This window comes from Notothenia rossii, assembly GCF_949606895.1.
Source record: "Notothenia rossii genome assembly, chromosome: 3".
Lineage (NCBI taxonomy): Eukaryota > Metazoa > Chordata > Actinopteri > Perciformes > Nototheniidae > Notothenia > Notothenia rossii.
The window spans coordinates 5,765,095-5,786,477 of NC_136901.1; the positions used below are offsets into that span (position 1 = coordinate 5,765,095).

Consider the following 21,383-nt stretch of genomic DNA (forward strand, 5'->3'; position numbering starts at 1 on the left):
TCACGTCACTGAGCGCGGTGCTAGCTCCTGAAAGATGTCACTTGAGGTAGCATGAGTATAAAACCTGTTCTCTGTGATGCTGGGGAGCAAGGGGCTTACATGAGACACACACACACACAAACACAAACACACACACACACACACACACACACACACACACACACACACACACACACACACACACACACACACACACACACACACACACACACACACATATCCCCAACATTCGTCCCTACGTAAATCAGCGATATTGTTTCTCGGTTTGAAGTGTTGATGTGGGACCGGAAAGCAATGGCTTGGATTACCACCAGGGCACTAGCTTCCTTATTTAGGGCGACTGGAGCCACGGGGATGTAATCTAAAATCGCCTTTACGAGGACAGTTACGACTCCTCTGGCGGCCGCAGCCTATAGGCAGCCACTCTCTGTCTCACAGGCCGAGGATAGAGCGCCCATTGAGGGCAAAATGCAAATGTTACAGTGCTGAACGGAGGGGCCCACAACTGAAGCGGTATTCTGCCGAGGGGGTGGAAGACTGGCCCTCTGTGTCTGTGCCACCCACAGACACACAACAGTCATCACTCTGACCATTCAGCAGGCTGATGAGGGAGGCGGGGGGACAGCGTCTCTGCCAGTGACGAAGATGGCAGCGTTAAGCCCGGTCAGGGGAGGCTAATGCCAGCTATAAATGGACCACTTGGGCCAGTGTTCCCCTGTAAATGTGTTACTGTATATTCTGGGGGCGCTAATTATGTTTATTAGTCCCAACTCCATGAGGGACTGCATTTAATAATGGCTCTTATTTGAATGTCTTGCCAAAATTGCATTGGTTTTTATCATAGCAATTGCTGGGACTTTAAATTTGACCATATATATAAATTAGCACTTTGTACTGCTAGCTTACGAGAGATACTTCCTGCCTGTTGTGTCTGGTTAGCATAATGAACATTTTAATTCTTACCATGTCGAATGCTCGGTGTGGAAAGATGTCCAGATATTGAAAACATTGTTAGAGGCGAAAAACAAGGTCGGTCACTGGCGTTTCGATTGTATGTGGTCAGAGTGAATGTTTTCCCAAGTGCTTTTCTGTCTGCCCAGTTGCCATAGTTGGAGAGTTGCAGCACGATAGTTATGTTGTTTTTGGGCAGGAGAAATGTTGTACCCTCCTCAGCAGTCTGTCACTCTGTGGAAGGATTGGCTTATGTTGTTCTCATGCCAGTGTGTTTACTGTGGCAAAGGATTTTTCCCTTCCCTTTGCTAAAGATTTAGGGCACACATGCCAGCATAAACAGTTAAGGAATGCTAGTTTTTTACTTGATATATTACTGAAACTATTAGTTGATTATGACAAATAGTTGTTTACATCTCTTGTAAAAATAAATAGACTTACCATCATTTTGTACTTAGTCTTAGAAAAGGGTAACATTCACATACCAGCAGCAGGAATCTACAGTTCAAAATAAAAGTCTTTGGAATTTGTGCTCCATTGCCTGTTTTAGAGATAAAAAAAAAACATCTTCTGCCAGAGCGGCTTTCCAGGAGTAATTATTGCGACCTAATTACAAGAAGTAAAAACAATTGAAAGAGCCTCGATGGGTAAAGTGAGTTTAATCCTAATCTGTTTATGAAATTATCTCCTTTTATCCCCTTCCCCTCTGGATCAACTCTAATACGGAGCACATTTTTAATTGATATCACTATTACTACTTGTGAAACTTGGCAAACAATAAGTGCTGTCTTGTTTAGCAATGGATTTGGGTATATCTGTCTTTGATCTCTTCTGCATTGTACTGCGACACAAGCAGATAATTATCCAATCTGAATCAAAGCAGCTATTAGTGTGTCCCGAAGCATGGATCATAGCATTTTAGCACGAGGGCAACGGCGCAGCCCACAATAAGAGTTGCCATGCAAGCGACCCCGCTGAAAGGTATAATATCACCGCGTAACTATGGCTACAAACCGGCGGCTGGTGCGTGAATCACAGAGGTGCCTTGGTGCTCTCAAAGATCCTTTTCATAGACGGCTTCTCGGAGGTAATGCCTGTGATGAATGGATTTCTGCTCCGAGTGGGTGGCTTAGACACAAGGAACAGTGTGTGTGTCTTTTTCCGTAGGTGTTTGTGTGTCTGCCACCCTCTCGAAAAGATAAGGGGCTGTAACCAGACAAGGCCACGCCGTTGCCATCAGCCACGCTCGCAGGTTTTTTAGCACCGTGAGTAGTTTCCTTTTTCCTGTGATGCCGAGCCACCTTTCCTCAAAGCTTACCTCATCTTATGTGCTTTGAATCGCCAAGCATCGCAGGGAAACACCTCGGACTGCAGCCTGGATCCTTCATGGACATCACCAATGTTTACCAGTTCTTGATATTGGCTCTTCCATGTTTTATCAAAGCATTAGTTACTCCTGCCATAAAGCAGATGTTGGATTTTCACCCTGACTTGGAGCTAATCACGAAGACGTGCCGTGGGTGAAAGCTTTCTAACTGCTGTGCAGAGTACCAATAAATTAACACCTCCCTACTGTTTAATGAAGGCACAATAATATGTGTGTGTGGGTGTGTGTTTTTATCAGCATTGTTACTGTATGACAGCTGGGAACACCAGGATGTCTTTGGTAGGATAGGATTATCCCAGAATACAGCCTTGGACTACCTGACCTCAGATCTGTAGTACGAACGCAGCTCAAATTCTCCTGAAATCTCCTCTTTTGTATTCTACACCTCCAAAGGATATGGGCCATTGCTGATCTCCTTTAACCATATTAATAGCAAATCCATATCCCCTCACCCTTAGACTCTGCGGAGCCTGGTAAAACACACTGTTAATAACACCGTATGTGACACTTTAACATGTTGAAAGTGAGGTTATAGGGCGCCGGTGATTGTTGACGTAATCCAATTTCAGAGTCTAATAAACCGGACTTCCTGGATCATTTCACCGTTTCACGTGTTCATATAGAACCTATTAGGAAAAGTGGATTGAAGATGCAGCAGTGATCCTACGGGTTGGTAATAACATACCCCCACCAGTGCAGACCTGTGTGTTGCTATTTCCAGCCTGAACGCCCACTAACCTTTGACTCATCTACTCTTATTTCCACTGTAACATCCTCTAATCGTCTCTGTTATGAATAGATAAATATATATGAATGCTACCTTTTGAATGTTTGACAGTTTGACACTTTAGGATTGAACTCAATATTCCTGCCACTGTAGATGTGTGATGGTTCTTCAAACTACCTTTTTGAGGGAAATCAATTTACTGCAATTAATGGGTGTTCAAATCATTGAAAGCTGCACTGAATTCCTCGCCCAGTTAGAAATGCCATTACCACGACAGTCTTAGCAAAGGTACTTAATTTATTTGCTTTTTCAAATCAAAACTAGACAAAAAGAAAGGCCGAAGACAAATCAAACCTAATTTATGCAAAGAAGTTTCACAATGCTTGCAGTAGATCATGAATGCGTAAGTGATAAAAGCCTCTAAAACTAAGTTGGACGGGATGAAAGGAGACGGTTTTACGAGTCTGAGGCTTGCACTTAGTGCGACAGCGCCTGTGCGTTATGAAACACTCTCTTCTCCGTTTACTTCATCAATTTAAATGGAGAATAATGATGAGCAATTGCCAAAAGCACCTGCCACTCACATGTTATAGATGAACTGGATATGGAGCAAAAGAGGGAACGTTATGGCTTCACTTTGAGTCCACAGAAGTGAGTGTTTGCACGTGCAAGGCCTCTTTTATCTGTGTCCGTGTATGTCTGGGATCTCTGCGTGGCTCGCGGTGGATGCTGTGCTTCCCTGCAGACTCAGTTTGGGATGCCGTCCAGAGCAGCACCAGCTCTCTCTCTCTCTCTCTCTCTCTCTCTCACACACACTCTATCACACCCGCCCACACAGTTTCTCCTGCACACACACGCTCTGTTACACCTGCCTACGCATTCTTTCTCGTGGGTGTAGACAAACAAGACATACACACACTTATCTCGGTGGTGGTGCACAAGGCTCCAATTAGTTTTCACACCTCTGAGGTTTTCAGTTTGCGGGGGTCCATGCTAAGGTTGCTCTGGTCTGGACAGGGCTTCACACAACTGTTTATCTACACACCTGTGCACAGTGTGTGTGTGGGGGCGACGTTTTGATGTGAGTTAATATGCATATGTGTGGGCAGGTGAGATTATATGCACGTGAACCGTTGGGGGGGGTTATCAGTGGTTCGTTGCAGCTTCAACCCCCCGCAGGCAGAACACCGTAATATCATGTCTTTGTGTGTTTATCCATGTGAACAGAAGCATTACAAAGAAGCCTACAGCCTTAATATCCTTTTATGGCAGGTGAAATAAAATCATTTGTAACAAACAGTGTTTTTGATGTACGGTTTGGAGGCTTTAATATATGTGAGGAAGAAAAGGATAGCCAGCTTTTATTACTTTTCCCTTTGATGAGACTTGAGGATTATTGGTTGTTTACAATGGGAGCCAGGCTTTATTAAAAGTCCTTGTCTGTTTGCCTGCCCACCTCATGTACCAAAACAAAGCTCTCAGTGTGGCTATATGGACTCAAACAGGTTGAGGAGCTCCTTCAAATCCCCGAAGCGTGGTGAGTGACACTCTGGGCTCTCAAGCCTTTGTGTTAACAGGAATAATCCATATTGTGCTTTTATTCATTTGCATCAAAAACCATGGGATGTGTTCCAGATAAGAGCTTTACTTAGAATAGTATGAAAAGAATAATGTATTTATTTTATACATATCTTTTCATGTTGTTGCTCGAGAGCTTAAACTCTGTTTGCAATGATTAAAAACCACATTTCATAATGTTTGTTTTTTTACCATAACAATCAATATTGGGTCATCAAATTAAGGTTGATTTATAGATGCAGAGAAAAGAGAAAAGAAAAGCACAGGTGTATTCAATAATATTAACAAAGGCTCTGTCCCCAGTTACCCAGAAGGCCATGCCAGCCAGTCGTTATTAATGTTATTAATTCAAGCTGTGTGTTTCCTGTTTCGACAGGAGAGTATTTATAGCCTGTTTGAGATCGTCATACTATCAGGATATTATCTGGTGACTTTTACTACGAGAGAAAATGGTAGAAATGGTTATTATGGTATTGTGGAGTTACGGGATGGAGATCATCATGCTACACTGATTCTTATTCAGCTTCACCTCCCTCTGCCCTCCTTCACATTCACCCTGCCATGGCGGCCATGTCACCTCCTCCCCTTTTGTCTTCCTGGCCTTTCCCTGTTGTCTCCCCTCTGTAGTAGCTCAGACTACTCCACATGTCTTCCACCTCTCCTCTCCTCACCTTTACTCTCCAGTCTCTTGCACCACTACCCCTCACTGTGTGGCTCCCTCCTGACCTCCTTCCTCTCTTCCGCCCACTCATCACAATAAGCACTGCATTGAGGATCCATATTGAATTATCGTGTTTGCCATTAGCCTCTGGGTTGATGGTGTAATTACCTCCATTCAGCAGGGTCCCTGTAAGCCTGACCCCGCCAACCCTGCATTTGCATTTCCACGGAGAACACTGACCAGAGATTTGGTCACGATGGGGAGAGTAGAGCTCCAGCCTTTGTCCACCTCTCCTCATTTCAATGTCAGTGTGCCCAAGGTGCAGGCAGGAGTAAGAACCGGAGTTAACAAGCTAGAAAGACTTTATTGCCGAGGGCTACCTGCTGCCGTCACTGGATCAAAACAAACATTCCTTAATTCATTTTTCAATCTTTCCAAGTATGAATATGTATGCTGCCTTCGAGCACTTGATGCTCTGAGTCCGTGTCCAAATCAATGCCCAAAAATGTGCCACATCCTCAGGCAGACGCACAACCTGTTCATTCAAAATGAAAATATATTCTGTTGATCAGAGACTTGAATATTTCAGATTGTTAAGAACCTTTGTTTTTCTCTCCCCCCGCCCAGGGCCGTTGCACACGAGAAAACTGCAAATACCTCCACCCGCCCGCTCACCTGAAGACCCAGCTGGAGATCAACGGGCGAAATAACCTGATCCAGCAGAAGACAGCGGCGGCCATGTTGTCTCAACAGATGCAGTTCATGATCCCCGGCACCACCATGCAACCCATGGTTAGTCAGTGTCCACGCAACGTGACTCACTAGGAAAATAGCTGTTGTTGTGCTGCACTGCTCAAAGTGTTGCTCTGTTGAATAAGACGTTATGAAGCTTTCATTATGCCTGTGTCATCATCAGCAGGGCATGATTCACTGAAAGAAAATCGTATTTGATTAGATGCCATGATGTTACCGCTTTTCTCTCAGATTACCTTGTTCTCAGATAACATCTCTAGGGAGCTCACGCATTTGTTTTTAAGTTATTGAGATGGCCTTGAGCAAAAGCACAAATCTCCCAGACTCCTCTCCGGGAGTCTCTCTGCAGTCAGGCTGTGGGTGCACTGGGCAGCTGCCAGGTGTGAACGTGTTTAACTGCATCAATGTAACGCTGGGTGAAGCCGAAAAAGAACATGCTCACTCAGCAAAACCTTCCCTGGGATTCATAGAGGTTAAAAAACCCTCTTCTCTTGTTTCTACCTTCCTCTTCTCTCTGAAAGCTATTCCTCTCTGTTCCCCTGGCTCTTTCTCTCTACCTGTCACCCCCTCTCCCCCACCTCACCTCTCGCTCATTTGTCTCTCCTTCCTCCAACTTCTCTACCCTCTTTCTGCCTTTCACCTTCCATTCCCCATTGTCCCCTCCCGACATTCATCATTTTTACATCAGCCATTTCTTTCGTCCCTGACTACCTTTTTTTTAATCAAACAAAAAAAAAGGACAGAATATTTGAAAGCAGCTCGAATAATTTGCGGTCTTTCTCTCCCTGTGAAGCAGACGTTTCCAATGAGCCAGGGCCTTGGATCCAGCGGTTTGAGCTACGCCCCCTACCTGACCCCCATGTCCCACAGTATGGGCCTGGTGCCCACGGACATCCTTCCCAGCAGCCCCTGCATGGTTCCCGGCAGCCCGCCCATCTCCATGAGCGGCTCTTCCTCCAACCAGAAACTGCTGCGTACCGACAAGCTGGAGGTGACACAACCAATCACAGCATCTCTTTCTCTCATACACACAAGGAGAGCATGACAGCTTTATCATACCTAGTGTTGTCTTGGAGAGTCCTGAAGTGTAATTATGATGAAACCTGTGATTATGGGTGTGAGATATGTGCGACTAATGACTATTATTCATAGCTCTGAAGTATGTACAGGGCCATAAGGGTTAAGTACAATAGTCACAAATACATTTCACTTCAAGATTTCACTCATTCTGTGTCGTAAATACCGAAAAGAAAAAAAAAGCTGGGTACCAAAGGAGTTGGCATGGCAACAAATACGCACATCCTTAACCTTTGAAGAACGTTTTGAATGCAACCACTTGTTGTGTAATTACCTAAAGCAAGTTTTCTGATGCATGAGAGTAATCATTGACCTAAAGGCATCAATTTAGGAGTTGTCTTTGAATAAGTCCTAAAAAGGCCCTCGAACTTCACTACAGAAATAATTGAAGTATCAGAAACATAACACGAAAAAAAAAAGGCCTACAGTAATTAAGGTTGGATATTGCTCAACGCAAACTGGTACTTGCTAGACAGCGGCAGTAAAGAATGGTTCACTTACGACAACTTCAACGTCCTCCATCTGCCCCTTGGCAAACGACACTCGTTTTTTTCCCACTATATTTTTGGAAGCTAAACAATAATCTCCCTAAGACCTGGAGGTGATGCGTAGGTGTGCGCTTGTATGTGTTTTTCTCCGGGAGTGCTATCACTTAGCAACTGAATGAAGTTGGCTCTAATGAAACAGTATCCCTGTGAGACACGTATACACTCCCACTCAAAAAGCAGCATGTGTGTGTACATGCGTTTCAGTCCCAGAGTGCAAGTCAAAAGCAGATCCCCATGTGATTATGCCCGGCCATGAGCGGTTGAGCACGGACTGGTTCAGTGACTCCACAATCATTTTGTTTGGCACACATTGCACTTAAGTTTCACGCTGTTCAGACCTTTTTATACCTTTTATAGCATGCGCTTAAAAACATGGAATTTTTCGTCTGATGCAGCAGAACAAAGTAAATCCTTAATGTTTTGAGAAAGACATCGTGCAGGATTTTTCCCCGTATTTCTTTTGTAAGAATAGTACACATGGTTTGAAAGCGTGAACTGTGAAGAAATATGTGTCAGGATTCCCATTTTTAACGTCAAATACTTCCAAAAACATCAATTATCTTGGAGATTTTGATGGCTGCCTGCTGTACTCGTTGGTTGATCAAGCACTACACCAAAACAATTTAATTAGAAGCAGCCAGCTTGTTGAATAATGTTTTGTGACGTGTTCTGGAAGCTCAAGTATTCACATTTGTATATCTTTCTCTGCTTATTTCTTTGCCTTCTCTTTCTTGCGCATCCCTACATCTGTGTGTCTGTCCACGTCTACGTGTTTCTTTCGTCCACCTCTCGCTCCCAGGTGTGCCGTGAGTTTCAGCGAGGCAACTGCGCCCGCGGAGAGACCGACTGCCGCTTCGCCCACCCGAGCGACAGCCCCATGATCGACACCAGCGACAACACGGTCACCGTCTGCATGGACTACATCAAGAGCCGATGCTCCCGCGAGAAGTGCAAGTACTTCCACCCCCCCGCCCACCTGCAGGCCAAGATAAAGGCCGCCCAGCACCAGGCCAACCAGACAGCTGTGGCCGCGCAAGCCGCCGCCACGGCTGCAGCCATGGTGAGAGCTCAGCACTACAGCCGGCCTACTATACACTCATATTGGTCCTTGTAGTAGCCAGACAAATATTTACAGAGCAGTGCTTATAGAGAGTACAGTTTACCTTGAAATTCCAACAAGAGCTTATCCTTTCATTGTGATATCCAGTGAGGCTTTATATCGCACCGAATAAACAAGTTATTATGGGGGGGGTGAAGGAGCGAGTAAACACGATTAATGCATTATTCTCACACAAATTACATTAATATCGGCACCATTTTTAAATTGGAGGTCATACGTCATTGTGTGGTGATCTCTTTGGCAATTGTACACACGTAACCACACTCTGAATACACGTGACATTAGCACAAATCATCCCGGCTTACACCATATGTGTGCACACATGCTGTTGCCGGTGACAACCACAGTAACATAAAATGTGGAGCGCTGCTTTATTGCTGTATAAAACATACGTGCTGGTTCATTCTAGTGCACTCCGGCGTACTCTTCACCAACAATAGCCGAGGCCGTCGTTTACAATAACCAGGGTTTAGTTAGACCTATGTGCATCCGTATAATGTCGCAAGAACAATCTGTTATTATCTCACCGCAGTATGCTTTTATTTTCCAATGCCCTTGGTTCATACAGAGACAATGTGCTGGCTCACCCCCCATCCCACCTCCCCTCCCTGCTCTCAATGATAAGTGCGGCTCTCTGCAGATCAGTGTAAATTGAATCGGGGATGGATGAGGATGTAGCCTTGCGGGCGGGGTTTACCCTCCTCTGCCTTTTAGTTGGAGAAAATCCCATGACATGCTGAGGAAGAGACAGACAGAAGGGTTTGGCAGTGTGTGTGTCCCCCTCCCCAGGCTGAGTGGCTGCTGCACTCGCACACCTTGTACTGCGCCAGTGTGTTTTCTCCTTCCATGGCATGGGCATGCTTTATGCACATACCTCTTGTCATTGGCTGGCTCCATCGCTGCTTGCTCTCTTTGTCCTTCCTCCATAAGTCCATGCAGTGCCAATGACGAGTCGACAGGTCAATTTTGTAGTAGAAAAGCAGGGAAACAAGAACGAATTGGAACACTCATAAATAAAAGACAGCCTGAGACCCAGAAGCGCTGTAACCTGACGTTGACCCCGTCTGTTTTCTTAAAGGAGAACTTTAGCTCAACAACTTCCCCACCAGGTGCACAATGCTCAGTCAAACAAGCACTAAATCTCCCCTGTGCATTCTTTACAATCCTGAGCCTCTCCTCACTCCTCTTGTGTTCCTCGTATGCCCCACTTTATTAACTTTATGACCCAATTTGCCATCGGCAGTCACTGGGTTTGCCAGAGGGGAGCTGGGTTAACCTTAGGACAATGAGTTGTTTAGCCAGCACCTTAATCCAATTGTCTTTTAGCCCTTAGCCTAAGCTTAAGCACCTTTTGTTGAAGCGGAGCCCCATAAAACCTGTATTGCTGCAATGCTGCAAATAGGTAATATCATTATCCATAATTTACTTTATTTTTTTTAAGCAAATAGTCTAAAGTGTGCTGTAGATAAGGTTACACATTAACTGATACAGTTACAGTAAGAAGATCCTATTATGGAGATTATGTTGTTTTACTGTGCCACATTATGTGTTGCTTGCCATGCTGTAATCTTCTCCCTCATTGTAAGTGGAATGCGGTCATCTTTGCTTTTCATGTCACTTTAATTGGCCATCTTCCATTTGCACTAACCAGGGTGTTTAAGTGTGTTAACACTGCAGCAATGCATTGTCGCTCTTTATAATGTCATATACCAGTAGAGTATCTGCATACATTAAGCAAGAGGCTTGTGCATGGACCCCTCTAATGCTGTGCTCATCACATCCATGTCATCTTTTTTTTTCTCAGCAGTGACGGATGTACGTTTTTTAATAAAGTAACAGTTACTACCTCGTTAGGGTTAGCTTCATACTAATGTAAAACGCTTCTAGGTCTTAAGATACTTGCTGTTTCTAGGAGGAATGTAAGAATAAACAGAACTCCACATTCTGTGATTATGACTCTCATTGTGTCACCTCCCCAAGTTCATTGATCACACTAACAAGCCACACGGTTTAGTTTAGGGTTTAAAGCACTAGACGTGAATTGACACCACCATAAATAAGTATTTGATCTGCTTTTAATCGGCTGGTTGGGACTAAAAATCTGCCTATAAAAACATGTCCACTTGTGAGGGCAGAGTTTATTATTTGAGGGGCTTTGACCAGAGCTCGCTCCCATCCAGACGGGTTTGTTAGACCTCTCTCTCGGCCCAAAGCCCCTCCAGAAGCACTGTAATCATTGTGTGTGTAGCACCCTACCTGTGTGAAGTGTCAGCTTATTATCTGAATCAGTTGTGTTTACTGCATCTTCTTCTACCGAAATTCAACTTATTTACTTACTATAACTAAATGCTTACCCAGTAGTTTTGAAATACATCATAGAAACTTGCTTTTTGTTAACCGAAAGATAATATAGATGCTTTTTTTTTGCTTTTTATACTAATTCAAAAAAGGTAGTTTTTCTTTGAAGTAAACAAAACAGTTTTTTGTTTATGTGCATGCCTATTGTTTTGTATGTGGTATACTTGCATTCAGATTATTTTTGTTTTTGTTTTTTTCCTTCTCACCTATCCACAATGCAATGCTGTCCCCCATGACGCACCTCTGCTTGCTGTTACCTGTATGTTAATACGCTTGAATCCCATTGGCCCACTGCCATCATGTGCTCGCTGCCTGCTAATTAAAGACTCAGTCGACTGCCAAAGCAATGAAGCGACCCCTCGAGGCAACTGTAGACCTGGTACTTTGACCTTTCACCTTTTGCTTTGCATGTAGCTTCTTTAATTGTACTGTAGCCACTCACACAATTTAAGTTGGCTCTTTTGTTTTTTGTGAAACCCTGTAAAATTCTAAATATTTTTGATCACAAGTAGCAATTCTAGATTGTACTGTACATGTATTAATGTAATGTTAAATTAATTTCTGTAATGTGTTATTGATTGCCTTGCTATGGTGTAGTTTCCCATTGTCCTTGTGATAGTTACAGCAAGCTTCCATTTGTGCCTTGTTGTGCTGTGCTTAGACAAATAACACATTTGCAAATATCACACTTGTGTAAGTATGCAGATCAAATCGTGTGTGTGTGTGTGTGTGTGTGTGTGTGTGTGTGTGTGTGTGTGTGTGTGTGTGTGTGTGTGTGTGTGTGTGTGTGTGTGTGTGTGTGTGTGTGTGTGTGTGTGTGTGTGTGTGTGTGTGTGTGTGTGTGTGTGTGTGTGTGTGTGTGTGTGTGTGTGTGTGTGTGTGTGTGTGTGTGTGTGTGTTTGTTTTCGGTGTCCAGGCGTTCCCCCACGGCATCCTCCAGCCCCTACCAAAGAGACAAGCGATGGAGAAGTGTAACGGCTCGCTGTTCAACCCCAGTGTTTTGCACTACCAGCAGGCCCTGGCCAACGCACAGCTCCAGCAGCCCGCTTTCTTTCCCACAGGTAAGAGCGCCTCGAAACACAGAGGCACTCATCTAGAGCATGCAAACGCACAGAAACACCCACTGAATGTGCCTATCTAACCTCATCACAAATGTATGTTATTGTGCTAAGATCACCACTCATGATCGGTTTCGTGAGTTTAGTCCTAGATATTCTTTTGATAAGTTTGAGTGACGTACATACAAATTCCTGCTATGAAAGTGTGTGTTAATGTTCCAAATATTCACTTTGCCAGCCCTAAACTTTGATTTAATTCCTGCCATTATACCACGTAGTGTCTGCCAGGTTGAAGGGCAGTGCAGGCTTTGATCAGAGCCATACAAAATATGAAATATTAAAACTTGGATTCGATACACCTTTCTCAACCGTAGCACCAAAAGATACCAGAGGAGAAAAACAAGCCCAGTTGTTTCTAATGATAAGAAGGCTTTTTTTTTAAGAAGCAAAGTGATTTATGTTTTGAGGTGCAATCTTCTCGGTGCGTCAATATCGGAAAAAAGGGACAATTTTAAAAGAGCAGTCCTCTTCTAGTCGCTTGCTAAAATGACGTACAGGCCTGTAGCCACACTGAGTCATGAGGATGAGACTCCCATCCCTCACTCCACATTTTACCTGCTCGTTTGGTTTGCCTGTTATTTGAGATGCCTGACAGCCCCTGCTCTCTCCCTTCCTCCCCTCCCCCTCAGTATCAGTGTGTGGGAAGTAGCCCTGGGTTAAAGTCGTGTTTGCACATAATGTTATTACAGATCGGCTCGGTTTCAGATTGGTGGAGATTGAAAAACAACAATAGGAAGCAGATATATAAGGTCGACTGTAGTGACACGGAACTTTGATATTTTCCTACACCACAATTATGTTATTGCATCGGTTTTGTGGCACTAAACTTTATGAGAAAGTACGAATAGACAAAAGAATATTCCCTTTTTTAAATAATGTGTAAAAACATAGGCTTTGCTGCTTGTGGATCAGCTGAACAATGTGTATCAACTTTATTAACAGAAGTAGAACAAATCACACTCTCGGATACGTCAATGACTGATTATTCATCATTTACTCCATATCTGTAAGCCAATAATCATTGATCCAGCTTTGCCAACATATTAAACATTATTTCAGAACCGTATACTTTAGTTTGCTTTATGTTTGTTTAACAGCATTTCCTCACTTATGCTATAACTGAGTAAGGGGACTCCTCTGCTTGCTCCTGCATTCACGGCTCCACTGTAGCATCCACTGTAGACCTTTTTTATTTTGGTCTTGTCTAACTTTGTTGATCTCCTCCCTCTCAATTAACCCATTTATTTCCTCCTCCTCTCTCTCTCTCTCTCTCCCTCTCTGTCTCCCCCCTCTCCCTCTCTGTCTTTCTCTGCATGAACACAACAGGGTCAGTCTTGTGCATGACACCTACTAGCGGTCTTGGTAGGTCTTGCCCTTCCCTTTGCTCTCTCACACACACTGTATGATGTATGGGGGTGGGGGGGTCGGGGGCAATATCTGCAACGCTTGCAGGTGAGACAATAGGTCACCGCATTTCCACCTGTGGCATTGGTGGTAAACCAGGAAATGTCTATTTGTTTGTCCTGGGATAATATATGGAAAACACTTCTTTTTTTTTGTGTCACCTGAAAGAGTTGTGACGTTCTTCCCCTCCTGACCTACTCGCTAATGTTTATACATGATGAAGATGGTAGATAGAATACTGTAGGATAGCTACTGTCTGTTTGCTGTGCTGTGTTGATCAGGAAATTGAAATCAGTTTCCCAGAGAAGTTATTCCACAGCCGGAGTATTTTTCTCCGCTAAAAGGGGATTGGAATTACAAGAAGTCCGCAATAATTGGAAATGGATGACAAGGAATAATGATTGTAAGCGTAATCTCTGTCAGAGGAGCATGTTTTTGGCATGGAGTAGCTGCCTGGCGTCTTCCTGCTTGTCAGCCCACATGAATTAGAAAAACAAAATTTCCATCCCCGCTGCCAGAAAACGCCATTGATTCATTGTAATTTGTGTCTTGCGCGCTCAACTTCTCTGGGAAAAACTGCAAACTGATTCTCCGTATACATTTCCTTACTTGTGATTGTAATCAGCTTCTCTCCTCTTGTTTTTGTTTGTTTTTTCTCCCATGCTCTTTCTCTCTCTCTCTCTCTTCCTTTCTTTCTGTCCTCCTTGCTTTGCATTGTGAATGGGTGCATGCCATCTGCCGGTGTAAACTTAACGATGGCTTGCTGGCTCTCTGTAACATCCTGCCCACCATCAACAACATCTACGACAACAAACGCATCACAACTGTTGCCCTGGTTACCATAATGCTACCTTTCCATTGCTACCACCTCCTTCCCTCTCCCCCAATTCCTCCACCTCCTCCTCCTCCTCCTTTCCCACCCTGAAAACATAGTCCCAATGATGTACAGTGCTTCGCCTGCTACTGTCTCTGCAGCAACAACTCCTGCCACAAGTGTCCCCTACGCAGCAACAGCACCAGCCAATCAGGTTTGCTCCTTTTAAAGCTTTCTTTCATCAGTCCCTGGAGCTCTGAATAAGTACTAGCCTCTAATAGTCGGCTGCAATAACCTGCAGCTGAGCCCCCCCCCCCCCTCAACCAAACATCCGCCCGCACTGGGCATGAGAGCCTGTATTTTCCAGAGCTACCGTTGCTCATATTTCTTGTAAAACATCACAACAAGCACTTCTTCAGAGCTCCCACATTTGCAGAGTAGTATTTGTGTTGCACTACTTCCTGGTTTTGTTTTGCATGTTCTGTTTTAAGTTTCCACTTTTCTCGTTGTTGTCAAATAAGCCTCTTCATCTGCAATAGAGGGCATCATCTGTACTGCTTGTGTGCTTAGCAAACACACATGCTTAAGCAAACACATACAGGCCATGTTGGATTTTTCCACCCACTTCACCTTTTTACCCTTTTCTGGACGCGGGATAAAAAGGGCGAATAAATCATGTGAGGGAACGATAGTGTCAGAGTGAGACAGACACAGGAAAAATGATCACAGAGGCTGTCTAAAAATGGCCTCTGATCGGCTCTCCTGTTGCTGCGTGTCAGCAGGAGCCAGGGAAGCAGGGCCAGGTTTGAATGCCACAGTGACGCATGCGTGGAAATGTCTGCACAATGCTTGCGCCCCGGCCTCACGCAGCTGGTAATCATTTACTGGTAGTACGCTATGTAGAGGTGCCTTGAGGACACGCAGATGAACAGATTAGAAGTGTTCCACAGGTACACATGTGCTATTACTGGAAAACAACCACACTATCAGCGGGGGAAGAATTGGCCACATTTGTATCATTGTTTGTCAGAGGCAGTTGGGATGAGTATAAATGTACTTTAATGTATTTGATTTTATTCAAAAACAAATGCAAGCATGATGGAGACATGTGAAATGGGACACTAAAGGGAGCTTTAGAATAAATAAGGGCCAAGACACTCAACATTATCATTAATTAACACAAAAATGTTCTTTATTTGTGCCCTAAATGGACAGAAAAACTTAAATTACAATTTTAAAAGCTTTAAAAATAAAAAAAGAACTCTTATATCCCATTTGGAATAATAAAAAAGATGAGAGAGGAAGGATGGTGTAAAAAAAAAAAAAGATGACGGGTTCATTTTCAAATTTAAAAACAATAAAGTTAATCGTTGTTCCATCGTAAACGGATGATCCGGCCCGGTACCTTGCTCTTTATTGCCCCTCACAGGCCAGCAGTGTGTGCACTTCCTGCGAGACACCATCCCTTCCTGTAATTGGCATGCAGCAGCAGTAGCAGCAGGAAGCAGAGCTGCTCTTTAAAGATGCATGTGGGACAAGGAGAAACACTGACGTCAGCCTCGCTGTCTGTCTCCGTCTGCTCCCCCCATCCACCACTCTGCACAAAGATCTCTCCAGCTAGGACACAGTTAACACGTCTCATCACGAGCTGTACTGGGCGGAGGGCACGCCTTGTTTACTACATCTTATGCTCCTTCAGAATAAACACCCAGAATTTGTTTTTTGTAAATACATGACGTCGTTGTTTCTTGAAAACCAAACCTGTCTGTCAGAATCTATGAGGTGCAAACCCTGAGATTGTGCTAACGAAGCATTAGCCTTTGGACTCGCCTTGATTGTTTTGTGGCTTTTTTGAGTTGATTTGGACTTAGTGAGGGGAATACAATTGGCATAGTGATATTAATACTTCTGTATCTGGAGCTATAGGCCTGTGTTTTGGTCCCCTCTCAGACGTAGGTTAAAAAAGGCACACACATGCTTTGAGGAACAGGATGTTGCAGACACATTAAGAGGTTCAGAGTCTGGTCAACTCTCCACAGTCTGAGCTGTGACATGACAAGCAAGAACCAATCACATCATCATGTTCCAGCTCATATTAACCATGTGCTAGGAACTGGTGTCTCTTACTGGTAACGTTGCAGCGCCCTCTAGTGTCAGAATATGGCATTACATGACATGCTTTGCAGGCTGTGTGTGATCCACCTAGATAGAAAGATATGTTTATTTGTATTGAACGTAATTTAGGGAATGTATGTATTTTAGAACATTTAATCCTCCATCTTCGCCTAGGCTGAAACATGCTGTTAGTAAATCTGCAGCATCGGACCTGCGAACAGTCCCTGGTGTTTGTTTTCACCCACCTGTGGTGCCAGACGGGTGGAGTGTAACATATTTTCACACTGCACACCACACACTCTCCACCTGCAGCGTCCTTCTGTGATGTGTGATGCGACCAGTGGCTTCTGTCCTTTGCTGACTCTATTGTATATTAACACTCACCATGCTGCAGGGCTTTGTTCTGGCTGCTAGGGGCAACCACATAATGGCAGCTACCTGTCCTCCCCCCATGGACAATCTGTCCCTCTTCTTCTCTCTTTCTCTTCGTTGTATGTTGGGTCAGTGTTTATCTCCCAAAGAGAGAATACACACAGACGTGGCTGGACCTAGGTCAAATACTATTTGCAAATCCGGAGAAGCTTTGGCTCCAATTTGTATGAAACATCAGGGACCTCCACCATTAACACAGAAAATGATAATATGTCTCAACAAACAACATGTTGTCAAATGTCTAAAGGCAAACATCTGTATGTGAGTCTGGAATGGCCAAAAATGGTCCTGACTGCATCTCACTGCCTTCCGGATGTCTTTCTCTCCACAACCCTTTAGAGGAAGTGGTTTCTCTCTTTTTTGGGAACATGATCTGATATTGACTTGACCACAAAACGCTCTCTGAGTTTGGGATAGACAACTCCAAGCAGCCAGTTGTGAAATAGTTGCTAGCAGCTTGCTGGAGAATGAATCCAAATCTGACCTAGACTAGACAGAAACAAAGGCAAATATTGTTTGACCCAGATCACGGCAAACACATTAAAAGCATCTATTCTATGTACTTATGTTGTTGTATATTTTGTATTGGTCGTTTCTGTATTACAGGTCCACTAAATGTCTCTCTTTGTTCCTTCTCCTTTACTCTCTCTGTCTCTGTCCTGCAGATTATCCTGAAATAATTTTCAGGAAGGGAATGGAGTGTCACGAAGCTACACTAGGAAACCCACAAGAGCCCCTGTGTAAATACTACATGACCTCTCCCATAGAGGTCCAGCAACCTGCATGCTAAGAGTGTAACACTTCAATTTAACCGTAAGAACTGCAGTGCCGGTGTAACACACACACAAAAAAAAAAGAAAAGATATATACTGTATGTATTGCTAGAAAAAAAAAAAACTATTAACTTGAAAAAGTCAAAAATATTCTGTATAGTACTACATACATAGCAGACACACTATAAAGGTCGTTTTAACAACTGTTCTCCCAAAGTACCGTCAAACCCCTCTTTCATATTTATTCTAAAAGCCGCTGCACAACGTTCATCCTTTTGGTTAGTATAGAGAAAAAGATTTGCACTATACGAGACATATAGTGCTTGAGTGGAAAGCAGGAAGAGTCACAGGGTTAGGGCTTTTCTAAAAGTTGAATGTCCTTGGGGCGGACAGGCTCATGTTTTGTTAACGTGACGGTCCCTGCGAGGGTCCTCTGCCCCAGATGCTGTTAAGATGCCATGATGAAGCTCATCCATCCCTCCCCATGCCAACTTTTCATCTCCGGAAACATCTTGCCAAAGTTGAAGAGGTCGGTGGAATCGACCTGCCAGAAGCAGAGCCACATTTGAAACCCCCTGATCATTTCCTTTCTCTTTTGCCATTGCGAAAGCTGCTCACGACGCACCCTTTATTTGTTCCGGTGCTCAGGAGGAGTGGTGGGATAGATTGTGCACGGATTTCTGCATGCAGTCTGGACTGTGGGGAAGACAGTGTTGACAGAAGACAGTCGTGGCCATTACCGAAAAAAGCCTAAAGGCTCGGGTCTGTGCCAAGGGCTTAACCAAGCTCTAGGGTTCGTTCCAGACATACCAAGCCTTGTGTGTGTGCGTGTGTGTGTGTGTGTGTGTGTGTGTGTATGTGTGCATGTGTGTTCGTACCTGGAGACGGGTGGTCTGCCGGCAGACTGGGACTTGAAGCGAGGTCTAGCAGGTGACAGGAGGACAGGTTTTTGAGGGGGTGGGAGAGGGTATTAAGTGCTAAACAAAAAAACGGTGCATTTGACGACGCACGTCAAGCAAAAGATGACTTGAACTACGACTGGAGGGCTATCTGTGACCGTCGGTTGTCCTGTCCAACCCTACTATCACCGATAATCCTGTTCCATTTTAGAAAAAAACTGTAGAAGTGCCTAAAAAATGCTCATGAACAACACATTCATTCAGAGGGAGAAGTCAAGGACACGACACACCGGCTGTCAGGACTGGAGGACTTTTTCGGGGAAGACATCACATTTCGGAAAAAGGTTACTAGAAAAACCCCTAGTAACCGTTCATTGACATCACAAGTGACTTTATGGAAACAAAATAAGTTAAAGAAACGACAAATCAAAAATAGCTTTGTAGAATGTTTGGTGACTTTCACAGTGTACCATCGTTTCTTACCATGGTTTGAGTAGTTTACATGAGGAACGTGAGTGCGAAAAAAAACGTATTGTAAACTGTAATGTATGTAAAGTGTCTCTTATTTTGAGAGTTTATATTCATGGTTCTAGAAATGTATTCAAAGTTATTTAAAGATTTGTGTTGTGTCTACTATCAAGGTATTTTTCAACACCCCCCACCATCTTCACCACCACCCAGAACAATCATTAGTTTTTAGCCAAGATTTTATTATGTTTAGAGCAACCCTCTCATTAATACTTTGAATAATGTGTTTTAACTCATACTAAATCTTATTTCCCATATTTCAAAAACTCTGATGTAATTTCATGGTGCTCGATTAACATTGACAATCCACGATCACACCTTTCTAAAGAGTGCTTCACTCTTGGTTTTTTTATTTCCTCCACTCTTGATTGTCTCCACTTATTTGTATGTAATATTTGTGGAAGGTGGTAAAAGTTTTTATTTTGTTGTAATTTATCTTATGTTACTCTTGGTCAAATTTTAGTCGAAAAACAATGTTGTTAACTATTTTGAAATGAATGTAATTTATTGAGCTGTGCTACGTTCTGCACGGTTGGTCATTTCAAGGTCTAACCTGTGAGGTCAGCCAATGAGAAGCCGAGAGGGGTGGGGCTTAAAAGTCAAGCCACCAATAGGAAGCTAATGGATCTTTCTTGCCTTCTCATCGATAAAGAGATCACGGGTTGCAGTAATGAGCATAGTTATAGAGTTGCTTGTGTTGTTGGAAAAAAAATGTTTATTGTATAGATGACATTTTACCAAAAAAAGAGAAGAAAATTTCAAAAAAGATGTACTTTTCACTCTAGTATAATAGTATTTCATAACAATATTAAGTTGTTGCTGTGGCAACCAAATGTTGCAATTGCTAAAGTTGGGTATTTTTGTAAATGACATCGTTAAGTTGATTTTTGTTTCTTTTTTGCTAGAACACTGTACACAAGGTAGATTGTAAAGAAGATATGAACATTTCTTATTCTTCACTGAGATTACGACCTAATATTTTCATTAGCAAAGGACGGCCTGTATAGTGCTGTGACTGTAACACTTCAATAGATGTAAAGTCATCAATGTTACATAGATTATATATAAATATATATATATATATAAGAACTAAATAATCTATAAATTAAGATGTACAACTTTCCCCCCGACAAAGGACCTTACGGTTCCACACTGAGACCTTTTTATTTGTTGTTAAGGATTGCACTTTTCATATTGTTTAAAGATGTGATCTGTTTTTCATTTCCTTCTAAAGGGGCTGAGACAGTCCTTCACTCTGCAGTCAATCTGTTGATCAATCACAAGCAGACTCCACCGGTAAATCACTTTAACTCCACATGTTGCATGAGAAAACAATCTTTTCTTTTCTTACTAAAACGATTACGTACTGAATGTTTCTAGTGAAAAAAATAAGTCTGTACACAAACATGTCCTCATTTGGTGACCCACAATGCCCTTGTGTAAGGAATCCTCTTGAGCTGTAGTGTTTTTTTTTATTTGAAATGTGTTGGCAATGATTGACTGATGGGGAAAAAAGAAAATGTAAGCACTTTCTGAGCAGTTTGTCAACTGAGCAGACTCCGCTTATCCAAACACTTTGCCTTATCTTGAGTCCATCGTGCTTAAGGTTTTATGTTTTTACTAGCTCTTATTACATTAAAAGAGACTTGATCTCGAAATCCCTTCTCGGTTTCACTTGAAATACTTTATATCCACCATCTTAAGGTTTTAATGTGCGCATCACAAGGCCAGGGGAAACTTCAACACAGAGAAGAGTCCTCTGTGTTCTTCTGCTTTCTAAAATCTGTACTGAGATGTTTCTGTTTGGAGATGTGATTGACAGCTTAAGCCGGCAGAGGGCGGTACACTGGAGACTGCAGGTTAGACACTGTGACTTCCTGTGCCATCCTTTGTTGCAAACTACCCCCCCAACAAAGTAAAGACAAATTGACAAAAAGACCCTCATCTGATTTATAGTTTCAATGTAATCATTTTTAAATGTGTTTTTTTTTTTTTGCATATATTTTGTGCTACTTTTATGTTTCTATAGTCAAATGTTTCTTCGGTTCCAGCAAGATAGTGTAAAATCTATTGAAAGAAAGAAATAAAGAAAATCAAAGAAATGTTGTGTCCCAATCCTTAATTTGTGTCATGCAAAGGT

At 43.0% G+C, this 21,383-nt stretch overlaps 1 protein-coding gene across 14 annotated transcripts in view; it reads left to right on the plus strand.

Annotated features, from left to right (window-relative positions):
• The window catches only part of LOC307031328 (muscleblind-like protein 2a), a 44,487-nt gene extending 23,142 nt beyond the window's left edge, over positions 1–21,345 (plus strand). For 5 of the 14 annotated variants that reach the window (XM_079668336.1, XM_079668337.1, XM_079668330.1 and 2 more), the window contains 7 exons: positions 5,932–6,096; positions 6,851–7,048; positions 8,482–8,742; positions 11,486–11,539; positions 12,077–12,221; positions 13,605–13,640; positions 17,709–21,345. In XM_079668336.1, the coding sequence (XP_079524462.1) occupies positions 5,932–6,096; positions 6,851–7,048; positions 8,482–8,742; positions 11,486–11,539; positions 12,077–12,221; positions 13,605–13,640; positions 17,709–17,833 (984 nt within the window). In that variant the 3' untranslated portion in view covers positions 17,834–21,345. Of the gene's footprint in view, positions 1–5,931; positions 6,097–6,850; positions 7,049–8,481; positions 8,743–11,485; positions 11,540–12,076; positions 12,222–13,604; positions 13,641–14,615; positions 14,711–17,708 lie in introns of all 14 variants that reach the window. The other 9 variants (XM_079668341.1, XM_079668333.1, XM_079668343.1 and 6 more) reach the window with 9 other exon arrangements.
• The last annotated feature ends 38 nt before the right edge of the window (positions 21,346–21,383 follow it).